General features: G+C 34.9%; 2 protein-coding genes across 2 annotated transcripts in view; one reads left to right on the forward strand and one right to left on the reverse strand.

Moving 5' to 3' along the window:
- PAPLA1 (Phosphatidic Acid Phospholipase A1) overlaps positions 1-24,144 on the forward strand; it is a 246,688-nt gene that overhangs the window by 10,805 nt on the left and 211,739 nt on the right. The gene's annotated exons all lie outside the window — the stretch shown is intronic.
- The window catches only part of LOC138694476 (uncharacterized), a 141,517-nt gene continuing 117,419 nt past the window's right edge, over positions 47-24,144 (reverse strand). Inside the window, exons 6-11 of the mRNA XM_069818232.1 lie at positions 16,633-16,842; positions 11,145-11,376; positions 10,809-10,974; positions 7,154-7,277; positions 3,991-4,167; positions 47-777 (exon numbers count right to left, since the gene is read on the reverse strand). Coding sequence (XP_069674333.1) covers positions 635-777; positions 3,991-4,167; positions 7,154-7,277; positions 10,809-10,974; positions 11,145-11,376; positions 16,633-16,842 — 1,052 coding nt within the window. The 3' untranslated portion in view covers positions 47-634. The remainder of the gene's footprint in view (positions 778-3,990; positions 4,168-7,153; positions 7,278-10,808; positions 10,975-11,144; positions 11,377-16,632; positions 16,843-24,144) is intronic.

Here is a 24,144-nt window from a genome sequence, read left to right on the forward strand (position 1 = left end):
AAAAAATTGTTAAATAAAAAATTTCTTATCTGTGAGTTACAGTAGGTAATTATTTAAGCATATGATTTTATTTAATCTTACAGACATTACAGTTTCCTTAGCATTATGTTGTAACATACAGAAATATAGACATATATCTATTATCGTCTTTGAATATATGGCAATTTGTGTGTTTTGCAATAAACATATATTTCACTTTGTGGAAAATAATTTATTTGCTTCATACATTAGAAATACAGGCTTATAGGCAGATTTTGTTATTTTAAGAACATTTGATATTATAGTCTCTATGTTGTCTAAAATTACTTGTCTGTCATACATTTCGAAAAAAATCGAAATATGATCCGAAAGACTTTAGGATGCTGTATGATAGCATTATATGTATATTGCTTTCATGCCATTAATAGTAAGCTGTCAGAAAAAATGTAACACATCTATGCAGAGAGCTTTGTTATGTTTCTAAGTAGCCTACTATTTATTTATTTATTCAGTCATTCATTCGAGAACATAAATAATTTATAAATATGCTAAATAAACCATAGTGGAACACAATACACAAAGAATAAAGGATATTTCTTTGGAATGACTATATAACAGTGAACAGTGCAATTTATATGAGTAATGTGATGTTTACTTAGTGCGATGAATGCTGAAGATTTCGTGATTGTCGTTTCTTACAAAGAAAGAAGACTAGAATGGTAGCAATAATGATAATGACCAAAAGAAGAACTCCCAAGATTATTGCCGCAATCTCAGCATCAGTAAGTCCTTCCTTATCTGAAAAAGAAAAGTTATTTTATTTTTACAAATCATCTTGTGGCTTCAAACTTAAGTAGATTGATCTATTTCTTTTGTCTCCAGAAATTGTCATCATTTAGGATCCTTCTGTACTCTAATTGTCAAGCAGTGTCAAATTCCATTTTATGAGGTGGAAGTGAGAACATATAGATGGCGAAATTTTAATACAAGAATGAATTACAGTAATGGATGTGTTTTTTGTTGTGCGCGAGAAATGGACCATAACTTTTGCCTGTAATTCTCTCAGTCAGGGATGACACTTTTTCTGGGAGTGGTAAAACTGTGGCATGGAACTTTTCTACTTTACTTCCTTCCCAAAGAAGGCCACATGAAGGGTTTTTTTTATTGCTATTAAAAATCCATCACAGTTGGCTATGTTTGAGTCTTAGAACCCCTACCCATATTGAAAATTGAGAAGAATGAACTGAAAATGCAGTGCATTTCGCCATCTACGAATATGGTGGGCTGCACATTAGCCACTTGCACAATCTTTGCCCTGGTCCTTACTTTTGTATGATACTATGTTCTCTCGGCATTTTACTGGATTAAAACTTCGGTATAATATTCAATTTGGTATTCATCATCCTCACAGTGGCTGCTGGAAGTGATGTTCATTTTCTCCAACACACATTTAATATCTTCTCAAGAAAGTCTTATTCACATACATTTCGTCTGCACTAATGAACTTAATTTCTCTATGTAGGTCTATATTTATGTAAGTGTATATATTTATTAAGTTCCTCTAGCACAACGGTCATCAAAACTCTGCACGCTCAGGCTAGCGTCTCTTACCCGCGGACAAGACACAGCCCTACCATGCAATCGTCGCTGCTGGTGGGTATGCTGTCTCTCTATCTCTTGTGCACAACAGAGCAGAGTTCCTTACCCTCTATGCACTCTACTCATTTCAGTGAGTGCTGACGACCACTGCTCTAGCATATGAGAATTCCTTGTATATACTTCTACAGAGATTAAAATCACAGTATATATGGTTTTGGGAATGAGATCATAAATTTATGCTAATAATTCTGCACCCAAATATCTCTGGTGCAATTCGGTCATGGACACATTAGCAATATGAACTGTGGCATTAATAATAATAATAATAATAATAATAATAATAATAATAATAATAATAATCTCTGGCTCTACAGCCTTTTAAGGCTACTGGCCTCATGTCCACATGCCAAAACTGAGGTGAACGATCATCCAACCAGAATGGAGGTATCGTGGAGGTATTGTGTGGTTAGCACGATGATCTCCCCAGCTACTATAGCTGGCTTACATAACCGGATTTTGCTACCAATCATAGCTCTCCAACTGCATCACGATTCTGGGTGGGCACTGGTCTCATGCACTGGACGAAATTTCGTGAGAAAATTTCTTTCCCCATGAGGACTCGAACCAGCACACATTCCGTAATGGGAGTCCTAGGCAGGATGCTTTAGACCACGACTCTAAGGCACAGGACGAACTGTGGCATTAGCCTACTGAAATTACTTTATGAAACGTTTCTCATGATTTAATTAATAAAAAAATGGTTAACAAAAGTCTTTTTTGTACTTCATATAGTTGATCGATTGTTGATCAAAAATGGTCCAATAATAACTTCATGGCTCTTATTTTTGTCTTGTACATTGAAGTATCTATCATCCATGATTGTTTGCTTCTTTGCTGACAAGTATCTCTTATTATGTGCTGCTACGGTATGGCTATTCAGATGAAACCAGGCCTGATCAGAAAAGGAAATCCTTTTATTTACTTTTTATAACATCCAGTTAAAAATAACTAATTCTACAATCACAATCTTGGGGATGTAAATTCTTAACTTCTGCAATTCTGTAGGGCTTTAATTTAAACAATTTTGTTCCCCTTCTTGGACATGCTTTAGAAATTCTTGTCTCTTATGCTACAATTGGAATGGAATGCACGGGAGGGGGCACTATGGCTCAGCACTGCGACCTGTTACAATCTATTGCACTATCCCTCAAGCTAGAAGCATTCCCAAACCCACACCGGCTGACTACACTAAGGCTCGAGCAGACAACTCCCCTCATCCCTAGGCCAGCCCCTCCATGTGTCACCAGGCGGCAATCGGGGAATGCTATGGAATGATGTATATGTCTAATATGGGGAGAGAATTCCGATAAAAACTCCAACTGTGACCTTCGGAGATCTGACTACTCAGCCACCACAGAGGTCTCTTATGCTACAAGTTTCTGGGATTTACAAGGATTTTGTTTCAATGTAGCTCCTATTTCATCAATTTTTTTTTATCAAAAACACATACAGTAGCTATTTACTTGATTTTTTTATTATTCAAAGAACCACTTTTTTTAAATAGGCCTATGTCAACTAAAATTAATATTGCATTTCTACATGGAATCAGCCTCTTCAAGAAATTTATGGCTACTTTTGTTTTCTTCACGACGTTTCTTATTTTTTGTGTATGTATTGTACAGAACCAGAAACAAAATTCGTGTGGCCCAAATTTTGTTTCTAGGTCTGTACATGTATAAGCAGTTTGTTCCCTCAACAAATATTTATTGCCACACAACAAATGAGAGAAATGAACGATAATTAACCACATTCGAACTAGAACTGAGGTATGTACTACTCTTGCATGTTTATTTAAATGCAGCGAACATGTAACCCTTACTCACTGAAAGATCAAGGCAGCATACAACAGCAGTGATTGGGGCAACAACTGTGTAAGAACAGAACATGCAGCTCATAATAGACTGGTGAAACATACTGTATGTATGTTAGAATGTATATAGTAAAGTTAGAAATTTGGGAATATATTATTTTATGGCATTTAATTTGAAAGTTAAGTTTGTTGGACTAATTTAGAATGTTATGTTTTTAAGTAAGTTATAATTCTTTTGTCTTATGTATGGTGTATGGTTTATGTGTGATTAACATTTAGAATTTAGTGCTAATATTATTAATATTTAGACATCACCTTATGAAAACCAGTCTGAAAATCTTAAGTTAAAATGTGTTAATTACGTGTAATATATTTTAGTTGCTCAGTAATATTTTAATATCTACATTATCATAAAAGTAATGCTGTTCAGGAAGTAAAGTAGATGCGTGTTATAGCTGTAGCTATCGAAGCTATTGTCATATTCATCCTAATATGATATTGGAGATAAAGTTTATAATAATGCATTTTAAATAGTGACATACCAGCATAGGCATCCACATGTTGAGTGACATGATTGCCATTTGCATCAGTGGCCTTGATGTCCACTGTGGGGGCACAGCAAGAAGCGCTGTATTTCATTGGAACAGGTGACTTGGTCCCAGCAATGAAGTCAGATTGAAATTCAATTCCTATTGGGTTAGATGTCACACTGATGAGTCCTGGAAAATAAATGAAAATATTTCCAATTATTATTATTTTTGACAATTTAATTCATATTATAGTTTGCATATTATACATAGAATAACAAAAATACATACATATTATAATATACAGAGCAGTTAGCTCGGGCTTAGGCCAGAGCAGCGCATGTATTCATCACAGTGGTACCTGCTGGAGTTGTCTGCAGCAAGGATGCATGTTGAAGGTCACAGTCCCGAACACATGTTCCTTTCAGTTATTCGCTTGATTGTGCAGCGTAAGGTTCTTAAACTTCAGTTTCTTTTGGTGATGTGTCTTCATTGGGAAATGTAATAAGTTTTTACAAGTGTCTTAAAATTCAGCGTGTGTGATTTAGCATTTAATTAGCGTGGTGAACAATCAAATTAATCTAGTGCAATGCCAACTAAAAAGTTCACGATTGAACAAAGAGTTTTTATGTATGGGACAAATGTAAAAACCGAATTATGTAGACAATTTCAGATAGAGAAACTGTTAGGCTTCTTGTTAATAAACTAATAACAACAGGATCGCTAAATGCTGAAATTCTTAAGTTGAAATGAGTTCTAACAGAGGGAAAATTGACGAAATTGGTGCATCATTTGCACACACTCTAAAGAAATCTCTACGACATGTTGCGCAGGAAGTTGGTGTTTCAAAAGCCTCGGTCTATATTGCTACGAAACTTCTTAAACTGAAACCTTATAAAGTGGCTATTGTGCGTGATGATGAAAAATGAGTGAATTTCTGTAATTGAGTTTACAAAATATTGTTGATGGCATTGTTGATCCACATTTGATAATTTTTTCTGACGAGACATGTTTCATTTGGATGGTTATGTAGCTTCACAGAACAATAGATGTTTGAGCACAGAGAATTCCCGACTAATTCATGAAGTTACAATACATGACACCAAAATAGGCATATGGTGTGCTGTAACTGCAAGGCGAATAATAGGGCCCATTTTTTTTAATGATACAGTGAATGAACACAGATACCGTACAAACATACTTGTACATTTTCAAATGTTGTAAGATGATGAGAGAAACAACGGGTATTTCCAACAAGATTCTGCTATTGCCCATACTGCCGATGCTTCCTTAGATGACACAAAAAATGTTTCTGGTGACTGGGTAATTTTTAAAGGATTATGGCCCCCTTGTTCCCCCAATCTTATTGTGTGTGGCTTCTATTTGTGGAGAACTCTAAAATACAAAGTTATAGGAACAATCCTCACACCATATAGGAACTGCAGGAGAATGTTATAGCATAAATTAGGAACATTACCGAAGAAGAACTTGTGTGTGAATGGTAATTTCATCAAAAGGTGTCAGGAATGTGTGACTGCAGAAGGACATTGCTTTCAGCATTACTTATAGCAAGGTTATTATACACACACTGAACACTGTGTGTGCTATCAATGGATTGAGTGGGAGGTTACAGATCGAAAATCTCCACTAGTGACACGTACGCTGTCACGCGCTGCTCCAAACCAAGACCGGGCTAACCACTGTTTGTGTGTGTGCATACTTGTGCGCGTGTGTTTTTGTTTTTTTATTTTCCAGAAAAAATATTGCGTAATAACATAAATTTTCTATAATACGTAAAATAAATTATAAAATTATGCTGTGCCTTGTAAATGAGCAATTTCCAAACAAAATGATGAAATAATTCAACAAAGAACACTAATAATGTAAATAATGATATAGGTATTATTCATTGTTGTTTTAATAGAAGTAATTCCATACAAATGGCTTCTGAAAATTACCACAGAGTACCGGTATTTAATAGTTATGACAACTATTTAATCTTTCTGTTCTTTTCCTGTTTTGTATTTATTTCTCCACATAATTTTTGGAATGTTTCCTGTAGAACCAAATAAGAGATCTCTATAGACACAGACACACATGCACAAAGATTTTAATGCAATATAAGAAGCTTGGCAGTGTCATAGCTTAAAAACAAACAAATGCGTGAAAAGAAGAATAAGTTCAAATGGTTGCATTCTTGTTTCCCAGTGTTGTTCTTTCAGCAAAATAGTAGCATTATTTTAATCTGAAGTGAGATGCAAATAAATGACACTGATGTACAGTTTTGAATACTGTTTACTGTACTGAAGAATAGAATGGTAGCAAGATCATTGCACAATAAATTAAGTTTTTATGATTAATTAGGGGATGCATAAAGGAGAATAATACTAAAAAAATGTAAAACATGAGAAAACTGTTCGAAACAAATAATAGAATGCAAACTGTGCAAACAACATAGCGTCAACATAATTAAAAGAGATGGTGCGAAAATCTAAACTTTTTCTACTGTACAACTAAATTTGTGGAGACAGCATTAGTAGATTGTTGTTATTATCAATGTTTTTATTGTTAATGATGAAATGTTATATTTTAACTTCTGGTACTGTACCTGAATAGCATTGACTAAGCATAAAATTTCCATCCAATGCTATGGCCTGGAACCCTGTGTTGGCATCTCTAAGTGTATAATCAAATAGGCTCTATAAGAAGACCCTGATGAAAGATTTAATAGGAGCCTGGAGATCTCTGCCAGCCGTGAGACAGGCTAAACTCCTTATTGGAGAACCAAAATCTGACAAGTAAATAACTTCTGACATGGGAAAGGAGAATTTTAAGATTAGTAACCGGACTTTAGACTAGACACTTGGGCCTCAACTTGTAGGTAATGTGGGGTGGAGGATGAATCATCACCTCACATTTTGCTGGATTGTCCGAGTCTAAGCCAAATCAGGCATCTTTATCTTGGGAAACACATGTTGTCTCCCGAGGAATTTCAGGAAATTAAACCCAGTAGCATGACAAGGCTGGTATCACATTGCTGTCTTCTTGGGTTCATTTCCAATTCATGGTATGCACAATGGTCCATTTGTGCCTAAATGCTACAGTAGAAGTCTATAACTCTTAATTAAGAAGAAGAAGAAGAAGAAGAAGAAGAAGAAGAAGAAGAAGAAGACCGTACCTGAGTAGCTGTCTTGTACAGTAGCTTCCATATTCCAAAAAGCAGTAGAACAACTTTCTTGAGGCACATTCTTGCAGTTGTTCATAATCGAGTAGTTGATTGATGGACTACTGGAGTCAGAAACCTACATAATTATAAAAGCAAACTTTACATTTTGTAATCAGAAACCTTATTAGTCTTAATTGAGGCATGTGCTGAAAGAAAGGCACATAAGGCTATGTGTTCTTTTCCTGAATAATCTGTTTATGTGTACTACCATAATTAAAGAACATATTTCCCAAGTTTCATTGCAACATGCCGCTAGAGGTCAGGACAACAAGAAAAGCATATAAGGCTATGTGCTCTTTTCCGAATAATCTGTTCAAATGTGCCACCATAATCAAAGAACATAGTCCTAGGATAGAGATTAGGACAACGCAATTTTTAGTGTGTTCTTAATATGTTTTTTGTTTACAGTTCCCGTGCGTTTTTTTTTTAAAGCAAGACATAAAGCGCTGCAGCAAGACCGTTCTTTTATTACATTTGCTTCACCATCGCTGCAGCAGCGCTGTAGCAAGCATGCAGAAAATCAAAACTTCGCTTTACGAGTTTGCTGCACGATCCATCATGGCGGAATGCGTGTTTTGGTCTTTTGCAACGTTTATTATTGTTAAAATCGTCTAGTAATAATAATTCCATGTCATTATCATGGAAGTCGAAACTATTTAACATGTTCGGTTCTTTTAATGTTAAATTTATTACGGCAGAAATAGAAGCCAATATTAATTGTCCACCATTTTGCAGTCATTTGACCTACTTACGTTTTTTTTCGACCCTCATTTTGCTGTAGCAAAGGCATGAAGCGCTTTAAAAAAACGCACGGTTCATCGTACACTCTTACAGTGTGCAAATTCAGTAGCATTATTTTTATATCATTGACTTCAAAAAACCTCCACAAATTTGCTGAAGTGAAAAATGCCATACTTCTTTCTCATACAGCAGGACGAAAAATAGAATATGATACGCCTTAAATTTTGTGCATGGCTTGCTGAAGCACATCGAGTTGAAATAACTTAAATATTTCCTATTCATGGCCACTCCTTCTCGCAATGAGAGAGAAACTTGACCTCGTTAGATCTTAAAAAAAGAAAAGTAATTGGAACATCAAAGCCAATGGTTACATGCAGCAGAAACAATCCTAGCAGATTTGAGGTAACCATTGATCCAAATATTATTGACTGGGATGCAGCTCTAGCACCATACTTCAAGAAAAGCTCTATGTGGATTCCTTTTCGTCAGACAATATGAGTAGCCTACTTGATGTCAAACCTTACACCATTTCCTTTCCAGTAATAAATCAAGTCCAAGTGAATGGTATAAAATTCTTATTTATATAGGTACTCAAAGAAGATGATGATGGAATTTCTCCTTGAAGAATAGTACATTGTCTAAAATGCATATGGTGGCATAATATATAAATATGTACACAAGTTTGGTACTATTGATTTCTGTGTGTGTACTTTTCAATATAACGTTTAGGTTCTTTACACTTCAGTTCCAAGAAGACTACGTTAAGTGGTTGAAATTTGCCATTTAGGAATCAGACATTGTATACAATGCACAAATACAGATGTAAGTAGGTTTGGCACTATTCATTTTTGTAATGTTCAATAAAATTTTCGAGTATTTTCGAAGTCATTTGTGAAAACATATATCTCTACTTGGAAGAAGAGTACATATAAGACAATATTATTAAGATATGTTAAAATATATGCATATATTTAATGCACAAGGTATAGAATATTACAAATGACATACTTCAAACCATAAAGGAGAACATTAATGTCCTTTGAATGAACAATAACTGATATCCGAATATCCTTTCACAAATATCCTTCCTGCCTATGTACCTTTCTTCTGGAAATGGCCACAACTTATAACAAAATTAATGCAGTGTTGTAAGTAATAAGTTTCGAAATTTTTACAGAAATATACTATGTCCGCTCTCTTGTGGAACCTTCATTCGAAATACAATGAATCTCTTCATGCATTTCAAACTTGTTGCATTCACAAGGCTAGACAATCAATGCAATCAAGCGGGTTTCCAGGCCACATTATCCCCAGGTGCGGCAATATTCCATGATATGAGATCGCCAAATCTGACAGCATGAGATCTCTTCTTGTGAAGGTACTTGAAGAGTAACGTTTTCAGTGATTCATCCCCCCCCCCCCCACGAAACACTGAAGAACTCAAAGGATTCATAATGAAATTTCTAAAATTTCTTTGGAGGTGTTGCATCATATTATAATAGGAAACATAGAATCTAAACTTGAAGAATATGTGTAGCAAAATGGTCATCTTCAGGACGCAATGTTCAGAACATAGTATGTTATGAGATACAGTTAAATGCTATTAAATGTACTTTAAATTTAGAATAAATGTTTTTTTTTCTAAAATATATTAGTGCCATAATTATTAAAGTTTTAAAGTCCATCTTACTATAGTCTCGACGCTGTTATTTCCGGCGTGACTCCGCCTCTTTGCTTATGTCTTAGAAAGTGAAGGCTCTATAAAGTCTAGGTAGGTAGTATCGTTCGCCATTTTTGTTCTGACGTTGCCGAGCTACCATACGAGGAATCTATTTGCCACACCGTTAAACATTATCATGTCGTAGCTCCTATGATAATAAATCAAACGCAATGTAATTCAGCAAATAATTGAGCGGCAAATAACGTCTTCGTGTGCTTTCTGCGAACGCCAACGAAAAAGCTAAAATGGCGGGCGATTATATTAAGTATTTATCGAGCCTTAAGAAATGAATCAGCGAATCACAAGACGCACACGTTTAAATGTAGCCGACCTGCAACGCGATTGGCTGCCGGAAATTAGAGCGACGGGACTATAACTGTAAAATTTTGTTTTCGCCACTTTTCCTCAATGTCTGCTTTGTTCCCATAGCGAATGGCAGATCTTGCTCTCCTGTATAACTTACATCCGTATACTTGTTCTGAGGTATGTTGATGTGAGACCAGCAGTCGGCTGTTCGGCCTTTACCCTTCATGGGGTGTCGGACTACGAATTATTATTATTATTATTATTATTATTATTATTATTATTATTATTATTATTATTATTATTATTATATTAAGATGAATAAGGGGGACGGAACTGCACATCTTTGTCGGACATCAGTAAAAATCTCTCTTCAATTCATAACGCATCTCAAATTTTAACTGAAATGTAAGTTACATAATAGGCATATAAGCTATACGTATTTGGATTAATTCGTTGTGAAATTTAATCACATACTGATACAGTTAATAATTTGTGGCGATTTACTGGATCAAAATATTTTTTTAAGTCGTCTGAAGAAACAGGCATAATTTAGTATTTTAGTATTTAATTACTACTCTGAAATGTAATGTAACGCTATAATAATTTTATTGTGGTATTATTATTTCGTCATTATGTTTTATAGAATTTTATTGAACATTTTAAATTATTTTCTTTTCTGTAAGCTCATGGACTAATTGTTGGGTAAATCCTGAAATCATCATTTTGAGTAACCTACTACTTCAGGGGATAGTAATGCATGCGATAGTGTCAGTTGAAGACAGTTATTAAAATTCGTCTTATCGCCACATCATATTAGATAGGCCTACATAAGATACTTACTGGTGTTGCACCCATATACAAATAAACAGCACGGCTGACAACTGGGTATGAACCCCAGTATGGCCGAGCAGTGAATTCTAAAACTGCAGTTTTGGGCATAGGTATGTTCTCAAAGATGAGTGCTGTTACTTCAACTTGAATAGATCTTCCTGGCATTATGGGGCTCCTGAAAACAATTATGAGGTGTGTAATAATAATAATAATAATAATAATTATAATAATATAAAACAAAATTGGATTACAAGGCTTCTGTGGTTATACACTATAGTCAAAAAGCGGTTCTGTGGTGGAAAAATTTGAGAAACACTGCTGTAGAGTAAAACGTTAGTAACTTACACCAATGGCTTGATGACAATCTGCCGGAAGACATGGGGCTCTTGTTTGGCTTGACATGTAAAGGAGAGTTCTGTGGGGCCAGGATGGTGATTGGTGACATTGAACAAGAAGGTCTGAATGCCGCCTGGTTTGGCCACAATGTTCGACGTGGGCAGGACATCTACAGTGTATGGAATTGCGTAACTTGCCGTTGTTTGCTGTTTCACTTCCACCAAACGCTGTACAACATCGCCTGTAAAACACACAATGTACGTACGTGACATCTATCTTGACTTAAGAGATCTTTTATAAAACATTCTGCTTGGCCCAACCGTAACTCAATCAGCAGACGTTTTCCCGACAGAGAGGATCAGAATTCGACTTCGAGCAGATTTTATGAGAATTTAATGACAAAATAGCTGTGGATAGGGTTTTCTCCAAGTACTTCGGTTTCCCTTACCATTATCATTATATCACTCTTTCATAATTGATTATTTATTTAACGATGCTGTATCAGCTTCGATATCATCTGGCGTGGATGGCTTTGGCGAGAGCGAGATAGTTTTTCACGAGATGAGAATACCTGACGTTCGCCTTACATTTGGAGAAAACCTCAAAGTATAAAACCCCAATCAGGTATTTATCCCAAGCGGGATTCGAACTCACGCCCGAAAAGTGCCTTGGATCACGAGACTTCTGAGCTTCTTCGGTGACCTTCCGTATTTCTTCTTTACAGTTTCATCTTTTTACCGTTTCTGAATGGCTTCTGTAGTTGAGAAAGGACTTTAATGTATATAGTGATCAGTTTTTATTTGTACATTTATAGAAACTTAAGAATAAGTGCGTCATCGGGACCCGAAAACGGGCAGTGATTTTGTTTAAAGAGAATAGTGCAAGAAGAATAGTTGTCGATCATTTTGTGGATCGAATTAAAAGCGATGCCGCAGTGTATTTCATCCCAGTGTTTTGTAGTGTCAACGCATTTCTCCAAAATGGTACATACAAACTGTGACACAGAACCAGTACGGTATCTGCATATATATAATTTCGAAAGACGTGCTAAAATTTCACAACGTGTAAGGCAGCAATATTACCGTATATCTGTGATAATTTGACGTTATAGTCGCGTCACTGTTATTTTCGGCGTGACTCCTCCTCTATGCTTACGCCTTAGGAAGTGAAGGTTCTATAAAGTCTAGGTAGGTAGTATCGTTCGCCATTTTTGTTCTTTCGTTGTTGAGCTACCAGACGAGGAGTCTATTTGCCGCACCGTTAAACATTTTCATGTCATAGTTCCTATGATAATAAATCAAACGCACTGTAACTGAGCAAATAGTTGAGCGAAAAATAACGTCCTGCGAACGTCAACGAAAGAACCAAAATGGCGGGCGATTATATTAAGTATTTATCGAGCCTTAGGAAGTGCATAACGTCATCAGCAGCGAATGAAAGACGGACACGTTTAAATGTAGCCGACCTGCAATGTGATTGGCTGCCGGAAATAAGCGCGACAGCACTGTAGTTTTAGATTGTCGTCTGTTAAGGGAAATATAGTGTAATTCATAGCTCATTTTTACCACAGTCTAGTATATACATCCCGAAGCTTGAGTTGTTGAGGTTACTAGGAACAATAGACTTTGCCGGTACTATTTCACATTGTCTGTGATGAGGCGATAGAAGCGATCCTAGTGGTTAGCAGCTCTCTATGGATGCATATTCCCTACGTATTGAGCTTCGTGACTGTATATGTTAGACTGTGGTTTTGCTAGAAGGATAAAAGAAAAAAGAGAAAGGTGATATTAACAATGCTACCATGAAATAGGAAAGAAAAATAAACAGTAAAATTAATAGTACATTGTTGTGATAGAAAATATTGTGAAATGTTTTTATACAACACAATGTTTCTACAGAGCTTAAGGAGGAAATAAAAATAAGTGTTAAGCTGATGCAGGCTGACATAGAAAGTAGTTTCTCATTATACATTTTATGAGTTCACAACAATTCATTTCCTTTGTTATGCTACGAATGATATTACTGTTTATAGTTCTTTTCTTGATCTATTATTCGAAATACATTAAAATCGTATACTACGTATGCATCCAAATGAAATTATATACTTTATTTTCTGGATTGCACATAAAATGCGTTATTTATAATCCTGAAGGTAAGATTTTTGACTCCATTTATACTGTGTGACACAAAAGACACTTGCCAAGTGGACACATTATTTGATTTGGAAGTGACTGCTATCTTTCGTTTTTCTATGTTCTCTTTATTCAATTTTGAAGTAGGCCATATTAAACAACAATGCGATAGTTAGCTTGTGCTCTCTTTTGTTTATTATATGGAATTATTTAGAGATTAAGGAAAGATCATTATTATTTTGAGTTGTAATTGATACTGTTGACTTATATAGTTGAAGATATCATGTTGACTGCTGAAAATGAGTGAACCTAGTACCGGTACCTACAGCTCTAAGGGAAGCTGCAGTCGAGTTTTATCGTCGTCATCCAGACATTCCAAAACCGTCACATAAGAGTATAGACAGTTTATTACATAAATTTAAAACGTTTTGTGTATTCGACAAGTAAGGAAGTGATCGTCCTAAATCTATTTCCGAGGAACAACATGCAATGAATGTGGTTGCAGAGATGTCTGTCAGCACCGAAAGATCAGTGCGCTATGTGGCTCGAGAGAATATTAGTAGAGAATCTGTCCACAGAACGTTGAAATAGGCATATTTCTACCTCTAAAAATTGCAGCATGTGCACACAATGCAAGAAGATGCGAGCTTACTGCAACTGGATATGCGGTGGTTGCGTACTGATGAATTCTGCCTTTAGTGTAGCATGTTATATTCAGTGACGAATGCTTATTCTTTTCGGATGGATATACTAATGCATAAAATGCACGATATTTGTCCAAAGAAAACCCAATTTGGATGCGTACTCAAAAGTAATGGTGTAGTGTGGAATACTAAGCGATATGATTGTGAGACCATATTTTTTTTATGAAATGTGAACCAGGACAAATTTGGTGAATTGTTTGATAACATTGTAATGCACTTTCTGTGTGATTTACCACTGAATAAACAGATGAGAATGTGCTTTCACATAGCTGGGGACAGTTCGTGAGAAATTATGTAATATGTTCGGTGTGCACTGGATTGGACGAGGTGGAGGCCTCCACGGCAACCAGACGTCACATCTCTAGATTTTTTATGAGTGGATAAATGGAACACTATGTATTTCAGACAGTCTGCATCTATAGATGAATTGAAACAAAGGATCATTCATTATATCCAACGCATTCCACAAGCAACACTTTTAGGTAAGCGTTCACTACATAGTACATCGCACTCATTGGACGAATCGCACGGATAGGAAAAAGACAATCTTTGTTGTAGTTGTTATGTAACCGCGTTCATTACATCGTGTTGCACTTATCGGCTGTCGGTAAATCCGTCCACTTTTCTCGGATGAGCAACTTTTCCGATGCGTGCGATCATGGCCTTCTTTAATAAATCAATTTTTATTGCTCAACTGTTACTATTATATTGTGTCATGTTCAGCGTCGCACCAAAATGGCAGACGGAAAACTTATTTCGCTTGTAGAAAACCGCGAGGCATTCCCATTACAGTAATCAAGTCGTTTCTTACATAATTATACATTATGCAACCAATATCTCTTTCGTTTTTTCCTCTTCAATTAAGAAGCATGAAACAATTACAAATTCTTATTCGCTAACACTCATGATTAATAGACATAACCTAAAAACTCCTCTGTTTTCAGCAATGTCAATATCATACGTCATATGTTTTAAACAGCTGATAGGGAATCCGATGAGACGATGAGGTAGAGCCGTTACAGTGAAGGCACTTCACTTAAAATATCCTTTGTGTGTGATTCGTCCGAGGAGTGCGATACGATGTAATGAACGCTTACCTTAAGAGTGACAGAGGAATGTCAGGATCGAGTGAGAAACTGTCTTCAAGTAAATGGAACACACTTTGCACATTTGCTGTAGTACACTGTGCAGTTGCTCTGAGAACAGTAATATTTACATGAAAACCTAGCTATGTTTACCAGAGGGTAATGCAGTAATAATGTGATGTACGGTATTTCATGGTAGGTGTAATTACTGTGAGGTTTGTTCCAAGGAAAATAATTTGTTATTCCTGCATTTGTCATTTCGAAATTATATTGTTTTCCACATTTGGCAAGTGATTTTTGAATAATGCTGCAGGCCTATATTGTACAGTTGAAGTGCTCAGTAGCGACCTGTAATTAATGTTTCGCATATTTACATGAAACAGCTGTAGGCCTACGCATGTTGTAATAATTTCTGATATTATTTTTTTCTATTTATGAAACTCGGCATTTGAAAGTTATTCACTCACACGTAATAAGTGTGTTTGATAAGGAATCTAATTCTGTAACAAGAACATGCTTTCATTAAGGGTAGGCCTACTGACTGGGTCTGTACGTGACTCAGCCTGAGCTCTTACGGACTCAACAAACAAATTTTGCAACAAAAAACTAATCTGCATATGGTCTATGGTGATAATTTCTCAGAAACATGCTGCTCAGCTCATTCATTGCATTATACCTTCATTTTACTAAATAATTGAAATAGTTTTAGCCGATTTCGAGTTAATAGGCGTGTGTTTTTTTATTTAAAATGAAGAGTTTTTAACTTCTTTCATTAAAAATTATATCCCAAAAGATACGGTTCATGTCATTATCTCTTCATCTTATACAAAAAGAAAGAGGGAGGATCTTTTGAGCCAGTTTATACTTTATACTCATTATGTGTTATTGCTTTTAAAGTGAAGATACATTAATGTTTTACTAAAATTATTACATTTCGAAACTTATTGTCATGTACTTAATGATTTCAAGTAACGAATTAACGTTTTACTAAAAGTTATATTTCATGTTCTTTATACCCTGGCTAAATTAATTCGTAGATTCTGAATATGAACAAAATTCATCTAAGAAGAAATCGCAGTATACAGACAAACGACATATCTGAAACCACATGTTCGTTATCATGAATACTGAAAACGTGCATTTCCTTAAAGAATCTGGAAATAGATTTTTTGCTGCATCAAAATACTTTTTATTTTTGTATACTGGTAATGAGAAAGTAAAAATAAAAATAAAAGAGAAGATGCAATAAAATTCATAATATATTATCACTAAAAAGAGATAGACCAAAAAAGGAGGAGTAAAAGAGAAGGATCAATAAATTACAGGATAGAGTATATAGGTTGCATAGAAAGAAGCCGGAATGAAAGAAGACAAAGAAAGCATAAAAAAGACTGCAATAGGAAACGGGGATAAATGGAGAAAGAAGAAACCAATAAAGACCTAACTTATAACATGTATAATCCCAATTACAGCCTTACGATAATTTATGACCGAAATTGGCTATAAAACCTTGAAATCAAGTCAGCATGGCAGTTAGATAACATGAATCAGGATATTAAAATGGTTAAATGTTTACCGGTGACAGTGTTAGCAGTGAGTTGCAGGTAGAGCGGTTCATTTGACAGTTTGTTCGCTGGGATGGCTACCGCCGGGATCAGTTCGTCTTTTGGATTGTACTCCAGCTGACTCAGTTTGTTGCCGTCCCTGTTGACTAGGTTCACGCTTTGAATAATGGCAATGTCTTCTGGGACGCCGAGCTGGAACTGTATGTTTTGATCCACGGATTCTGTAAAAAAATTACGATTTATTTATTATTCACCTTATTAGTTTACGTTCATAGGGAAATAAATGGTGTTCGGGGATGGCATCTCATGGGACTGCGAGTTTCCCTAATATTTATACTCATGAATCGATTTTGCACATATTTTCTTAAAATAACTATAATAGAATCTCCAAGAGAACGGCTGTGGCATTATTTTCTCTGTAGTGCTGCCAACAATCAACCAGCGACACGCATCACTGTTCAGATCTTGAGATTACAATCTTATGTCTCAAATGGCGACAGCATTCTTCGAGTAGGAAATTTCTTTCCGAAATCGTACTCGTAAATATGCATACGTATAGCTTCCTTCCGAAAATCGTCTACATTTATTTGTCTTTGCTTGAACTTCTGATATCGACTTAACCGGAGACGTGTATTTCCGAGACACATCAAATCACCTTCACGTTCTATTTATATATGGTCCATACAGTGTTACAAGCGCTCAAATAATCTTTTTATCCTTCTGTAACTTTCATTGAACCAAACAGATGCAAGTCCGTTTGAGCAAAATCAAAACTATACAGTCCTTCAAAAGTTTACATTACCTTCTATCGTTAAATTGCGTTGTTATGCAGAGAAACATATTTTACTTTCTTATGCGAAGTATTAAGAGACTGGTATTTTGATGGTGCGAAAAATCGGTTTAGAGATTTTCATGGAAGTACACGTTTTCAGCAACACTGAAATGGGGGGGGGGGGGAATTCATCGTGCTGTCTCTCCGTGCCATATCTACTGAACTCTTGGTGATTTTTTTTATTGAGTACGAGTAAATCCATCCGAAAATAAGGCACACGAAATTTAGGGTTACTTTTATAAGCATTAATGGATTATAATTAGAACACTATAAGATGCCGATTTTTCGAAAATCATCTCCAATTTTTAAATATGATTTTGGTTGTTGCACAAGATGAAGGAAGAGATGGATGAAGTGGTATAAGCTGTATGTCTCCAAAAATGTTTTATCGGAGAAATTAATTAGCATTACATAATTATGCCTCCAATCGAAAAATTGCTTCAGACAAAAATGTTAGCGCAAGATATGTATGTATTTATTCATATTGCAAATGGGTAAATACATGGTGGCAGTGGTAACTAATAATTACATTCAATAATGGCAATTGAAGACACTATTACAAAAACAACCCTTGTCAAAATTGTAATTTTTCAGAAGAACAATAAAAATAAAAGAATAACATGTCATCTATTTCCGTTCAACTGGTGTTATATCCTTGTGTCTATTGGACTTTACATGGGCCGTTTTTGGAGTCTGTAAACATTTAAAATTGTAGCAAATGTGTCCTTAACTCAATTTCATCAAAAATGACTACGGCTGTTTTTGTAATAATGTCTTCAATTAATAATAATAGTAATAATAATAATAATAATAATAGTAATAATAATAATATTATTAACAAGGAGCATCCTGAATTAAATGAAGCACGATCACATAAATAACATTTAAAGTAAATCTAATTTGTATCTTAACTCTAAGTTCGAACTAAAACCCAGGAGTATGATATGTTCATATATGCACAAGTACCTTTCAGCACTACAGTCATTTCGCTGTCAACTTACTACGCTGGAACTACGACACATTTCACTGATACTATCCTGATTTCATTAACACTTCAAAAACATTTAACTGTTGAAATACTTTACTCTGCCACTATAAACTACCACTTTACCACTATAAACTACCACTCTACCACTATAAACTATAAAACTTCACTGACACAAACACACTTCACTAACACAACACATTTCACTGACACAACACACTTCTTCACTGATACAGCAATGAGCAGACAGTAGGAATGTGATGAATCGGGAGGATGTAGTTCTCCATAAAGAAATCAGCATGGCAAATATTGCTAGATTTAAATATGCATCCATTGCTTCGGTATCATTGGAAAGAATTTCTTTCGCTTATAAAATGTTCTGGCTAACAAAAGGCGAAGTTTCACAACAAAATTAGAGAAAACGTTATGTTTTGCATTGCCAATTATGAATAATGTTTTAATATAAATTCATTGGTACCGGTAAATTAATCAATTACATTGTAATGTGAGCACTTATGTATTAGCAGCCTTAGAGCAATAAGGCCGATGAATTCATTAAAATTACGTACCGGTATTCATAATTTAAGACTTAACAAAAATAAAGTTTCTAATAGAAATTTTTTCCCTGTTTTTGTTACTGTATACCAGAGCTGCGATTACTTTAACCAAAATATTGAAAATAGGTTAGTGGTGTCTAGACTATAGCTGCAGTCTGACGTATAGAGTTACGAGTGTACACTCGCAACGAGGATACGATATCAAAGGACGTCGTCCCGTGAAGGTTTGTTTTCCTTTCTCAGATGCATGAACATTTAATTTGTTATGAGCACAAGCGCTAGTCAGAACGTAGTCTTACGTTGTTGAAATATGCCGAAAATAAAACACAACATGCAACAGATACTGGTAAACGAATTTGGCTGTGAGTACTTTTGTATGAAATGACGTAATATATTTTGTAAAGTATGTAATGTGCAAATAAGAGCGGAAAAAAATACATTTCGTTCAATCACATTGTAATTCAAGAAGACATAGTGAACACATGAAAACTCATGTTCAAACACAACAGGAAGAACTACCGTCCACTCGCAGAGTACAAGTACCCAACAAGATTTTTCACCCGACTGCACCTCTGTCTCTATTGATACAATCAGAATGTATATTGGAATTTATTGTCATAGAGATCAGTGGTATTTGGTATACATAGAAGTATATTTTATTTATGTATGTCAAACTGTAATTACTAGTTTTTGTTGTATTTATGTATTTTATTTAATTACTTTTGAAATTATATGAAGTTTACTGTGTTAAATTCAAATGCAAATGTTGCCCATCATGAAAAATTTAGTACACATGTAAACTTTGTTTCATTGACTTGCTAGAAGATCTTTCACCCGATTGTATCTATATACACGCGAGCACTGCTTCCGAATGGGACCTTAAAGGTATTCTCTATCTCTTTCTTTCCTCTACAAACATAGTCGCTGCGTCGTTTACAGCACCGCGTAGGTTAAGGGAATCTCAGCACTGCTGTATACCGTATTGCTTAATACTCACTAATTAATTGTATTTTTATAGTTACTGTAGTTTATGTAGATAGAAATTACATTTTAACCGCATAAAATAGTATTTTTAGCTGCTTGAAATTGTATTTTTAGGTGCCTAAATCTATGTTTTTAGTGCCTATTTTGATAAATTCAGGATCTATTTTAGGTGCCTAAAAGTTAGTTTTTAAGTGCCTAAAAATCCGAGGTCTACTAAAATTACTTATCATGTTTCTGATTCGTCACACATTACATTTTCGCCATCACCTAAAATAAAAAATATATTTTTTGAAAAAAAAAAAGTACGCGTTTGCAGTTAACAGCATATGGGATAAAAAGCCCAAATTTATTTCCTCTGGTCATACAAATTCCGTGCGAATAAGTGCCGATTTTCTTAAATCTCAGTATAAAAACGAACTTTAGACCTGTGACCGAAAATTTAATTTTCAGTTCAGTAACTTCGAACATAGTTATTACAGTACCGACATGGAATAAATTAATTAAACTTTATATATAAACCAAATGTACATGCCTTTGGGCAGACTTTCTACGTGGAATTTAAAAATATTTTGCCTTAGTACAACACAAAACGATCTTCCCTTATATCGCTCAAACTCACAGTGGGATACGGACCGCCCGAGTGTTTATCAGTCAACTTCCGATATGTATTTACTGTTGTTTCTTTCCGAACCATTTCTGCGTTGCGGATTTCTGAAGTATACACATCTGGTTAGTGTCTACAGAGTAAAAACACCAACTTCAGTGACTTTGAAGAATACAATTTTTTTCCAGCTAGAATAAGATTTTGGCCCACCATGCAGATTGACAGTGGCTCATCGATTGCAGCAAGGGGATCCCGCCACTCGCATGAATTTTTGTGATGGTACTGTTGATCCATCTCAATAATGAGGGATAAAGCTTGGTTCCATTTAAGTGGTTATGTCTACTTTCAGAATACAAGGTACTGGAACGCTGAAATTCCTCATTCAGTAGGCCTACGTGGCGTTCCTTTTCACGATCAGAAAGTAGGTGTGTGGTTTGGGCATTACTTCACGTAGGCTAATTTGCCCCATTTTGTTTTACGATATAATCAACTCGCAGTGTTATGTGCAATACATATTGCGACCTTTTTCAATGTTGACTGAAGATGAAAAAGAGGATGCTTAGGCCTACTTCCAGCAGGATAACTCCACTGCACATACAGCCGCTATATTGTTAGAAGCATAATAAAAAGCGTGTATGATGGTCTCGTAATTAGTTGTGGACATTCGCCAGCTCGTTCTGCTGATTTAAATGTTTATGATTATCTATGGGGAAATTTAAAACAGTGAAATCACAAATAGAAAGTGCAGAATATGTTTTTTGAAAAATTTTCTACACCGATGTGATTGTTGCATCCAGAAAGGTAAACATCACTTTCAACATATGCTATGATAAGGGATCCAGATTATTCGTTACTAATTACTAATCATGCGTCTGATTCGTCACACATTACATTTTCGTCAGAAGACTGTAGGTCACATAATACATTTTTGTCACAGGATTCTATATCATACAATACTCGTTCATAACCTTCCCATGATATTTAATTTTATAATATTGCAAAACATTTCCTTGGTTTTTATTTTTATAGTATAACAAAACATTTTCTAGTTTTCATTTTTATAGTATAACAAAACATTTTCTAGTTTTCATTTTTATAATACCGCAAAACATTTCCTTGCCTTTTATTCTCATAATATCGCGAAATATTTCTATGTTTTCTGTTTTTTTAATATCACAAAATATTTCCATGGTTTTATTTTTATAATACCCTGCAAAAGATTTCCCTGGTTTTTATTTTTATAGTTTCGCATAACATTTGCATAGTTTCTGTTCTCTAATATCGCAAAATAAGTCTATAGTTTCAATTATTCATAGTATCGCAAAACATTTCTATCACTTACATTTTTATAGTAAGGCAAAACATTTCCATGACTTTTATTTCCATAGTACTGCAAAACATTTCCATTGGTTTCTGTTTTTATAATACTGCAAAACATTTCCATGATTTTTATTTTTATAGCCTCCCAAAATATTTCCATGACTTTTATTTTTATAGTATCGCAAAACATTTCCATGGTATCTATTTTTATAATATTGCAAAACGTTTCCATGGATTTTATTTCCATAGTATCGCAAAGTATTCCCATGGTTTCTATTTTCCTAATATCGCAAAATATTTCCATGTTTTCTGTTTTTCTAACATCGCAAAATAATTTCATAGTTTTATTTTATAGCATCGCAAAACATTTTCATTACTTTCATTTTTGTAGTAGCGCAAATCATTTTCATGACTTTTATTTTTATAGTGTCTCAAAATATTTCCATGACTTTTATTTTGTAGTAGGTATCGCAAAACATTTCCATGACTTTTGCTTCTGTAGTATAGCAGAACATTTCCATGTTCTCTATTTTCATAATACTGAAAAAAAAAAAATGCAATGCTTTTATTTTTATAACATCCAAAATATTTCCATGACTTTTATTTTTATAGTATCGCAAAACGTTTCCATGGTTTCTATTTCTGTAATACTGCAAAACATTCCCATCCAGTTAATTTGTATGATATTGCAAAACATTTCCAGGAGTTTTATTTTATAGTATCGCAAAATATTTCCATGGTTTTATTTTTATAGTGTCGCAAAGCGTTTCCATAACTTTTATTTTTACAGTGTCGCAAAACATTTCTACGTTTTTTATTTTTATAGTGTCGCAAAACATTTATACGTTTTATCATTTTTGTAGTAAAGCAAAATATTTTCATGGTTTTATTTTTATACTATCGCAAAATATTTCCATAGTTTATATTTTATTAGTATCGCAAAGCGTTTCCGTATATTTTATTTTTATAGTTCCAAAAGGTTTCATAGTGTAGTCTGGCCGTAGTCTTACAACTGTTGTACGAAACCGGATTATGCTATTCATTGTAGCTACCCAATTCCTCACGATACTCGGTGGGCACCAGTTTCATACGCTGGCCGAAATTTCTTGAGTAAATTTGTTCCACCTTGAAAATTCGAACCAGCGCTCATTCCGTACCGCCAGTCTTAAGACATGATGTACGGACATTGCCCAGAACAGCGTTATTATTATTATTATTATTATTATTATTATTATTATTATTATTATTATTATTATTATTATTATCATCATCATCGTCGATAATGAGTTTTATAAGCTTTTGAGGTATTTGCGGTTGAATATATTTCAGAAGTATCGAAACTCTCCGATCCTGTGGTTAACACGGCGCAAGCCAGCTTAAGACAAAAATAGATCAACACAAGGATACGCCCAGTCGCCCACCCAGTCTCTGAGGCAGAAACTGTATATCTCCATTTCCTATTGCAAATCAAACTGAGGTTCATTGAATTTGTATCCGCTTGAGCCACAGAGGAAAATATTTACATACATACAAGATGCGCATTTGTGACTGGAGTCATGAACACGTGAATCTGTTGTCTATTTGTAGCGATGTTGGATCTGTGACGTGGGGATGTGTTTCCTCAAGTGTTTGTTGCGTTATGCATTAGTAATGGAGGACGAAGTCCTCTCAACTTTTTTTTTTATAAAAGAATCTCGTTGGGGTTTATCTGTCGGAACAGTAGCAGTGTTGATCTTTACGGAGACTACTTGCTCAGCAGCTCTGTTTAATTGGTGAGTGATAAATTGATAATTATATATTATGTTGAGGTTATGTTCATCATGTCAATTTGAACTTCGGAAAATCGACGGCTTTGTAATCCGTTCTGTATTGAAAGTAGAAAAATATAAGTGCGGGACATTTATATTTTCCCAGTTATGCGAAGCGTAAAGCATGTGCTGTGATTCTGCAAGAATCGATTTCGATTTACGCTTGCCTGATAGGAATTTTTTTTGGGGGGGGGGGGCAAGTTCATGTTTCTGCTTGCATACACCACACTGTTGGATTTCGATACTGAAGTGCAGTTTACAAGAAATCCGCTTTTGCGGGTTTGCCTTCATTCTTTTTTCTTTCTTTCTTTCTGCACAATTGTAATGTTTTTGTTTGTTTGTTTCTTTCATTCTCTTATTTTCCCTTCATTTCGTTGTTTTGTGAAAGATTATGTTTGTCGTCGATTTGCAAAAGGGGACACGTCCAAAATGA

Source organism: Periplaneta americana, chromosome 2 (genome assembly GCF_040183065.1).
Source record: "Periplaneta americana isolate PAMFEO1 chromosome 2, P.americana_PAMFEO1_priV1, whole genome shotgun sequence".
Lineage (NCBI taxonomy): Eukaryota > Metazoa > Arthropoda > Insecta > Blattodea > Blattidae > Periplaneta > Periplaneta americana.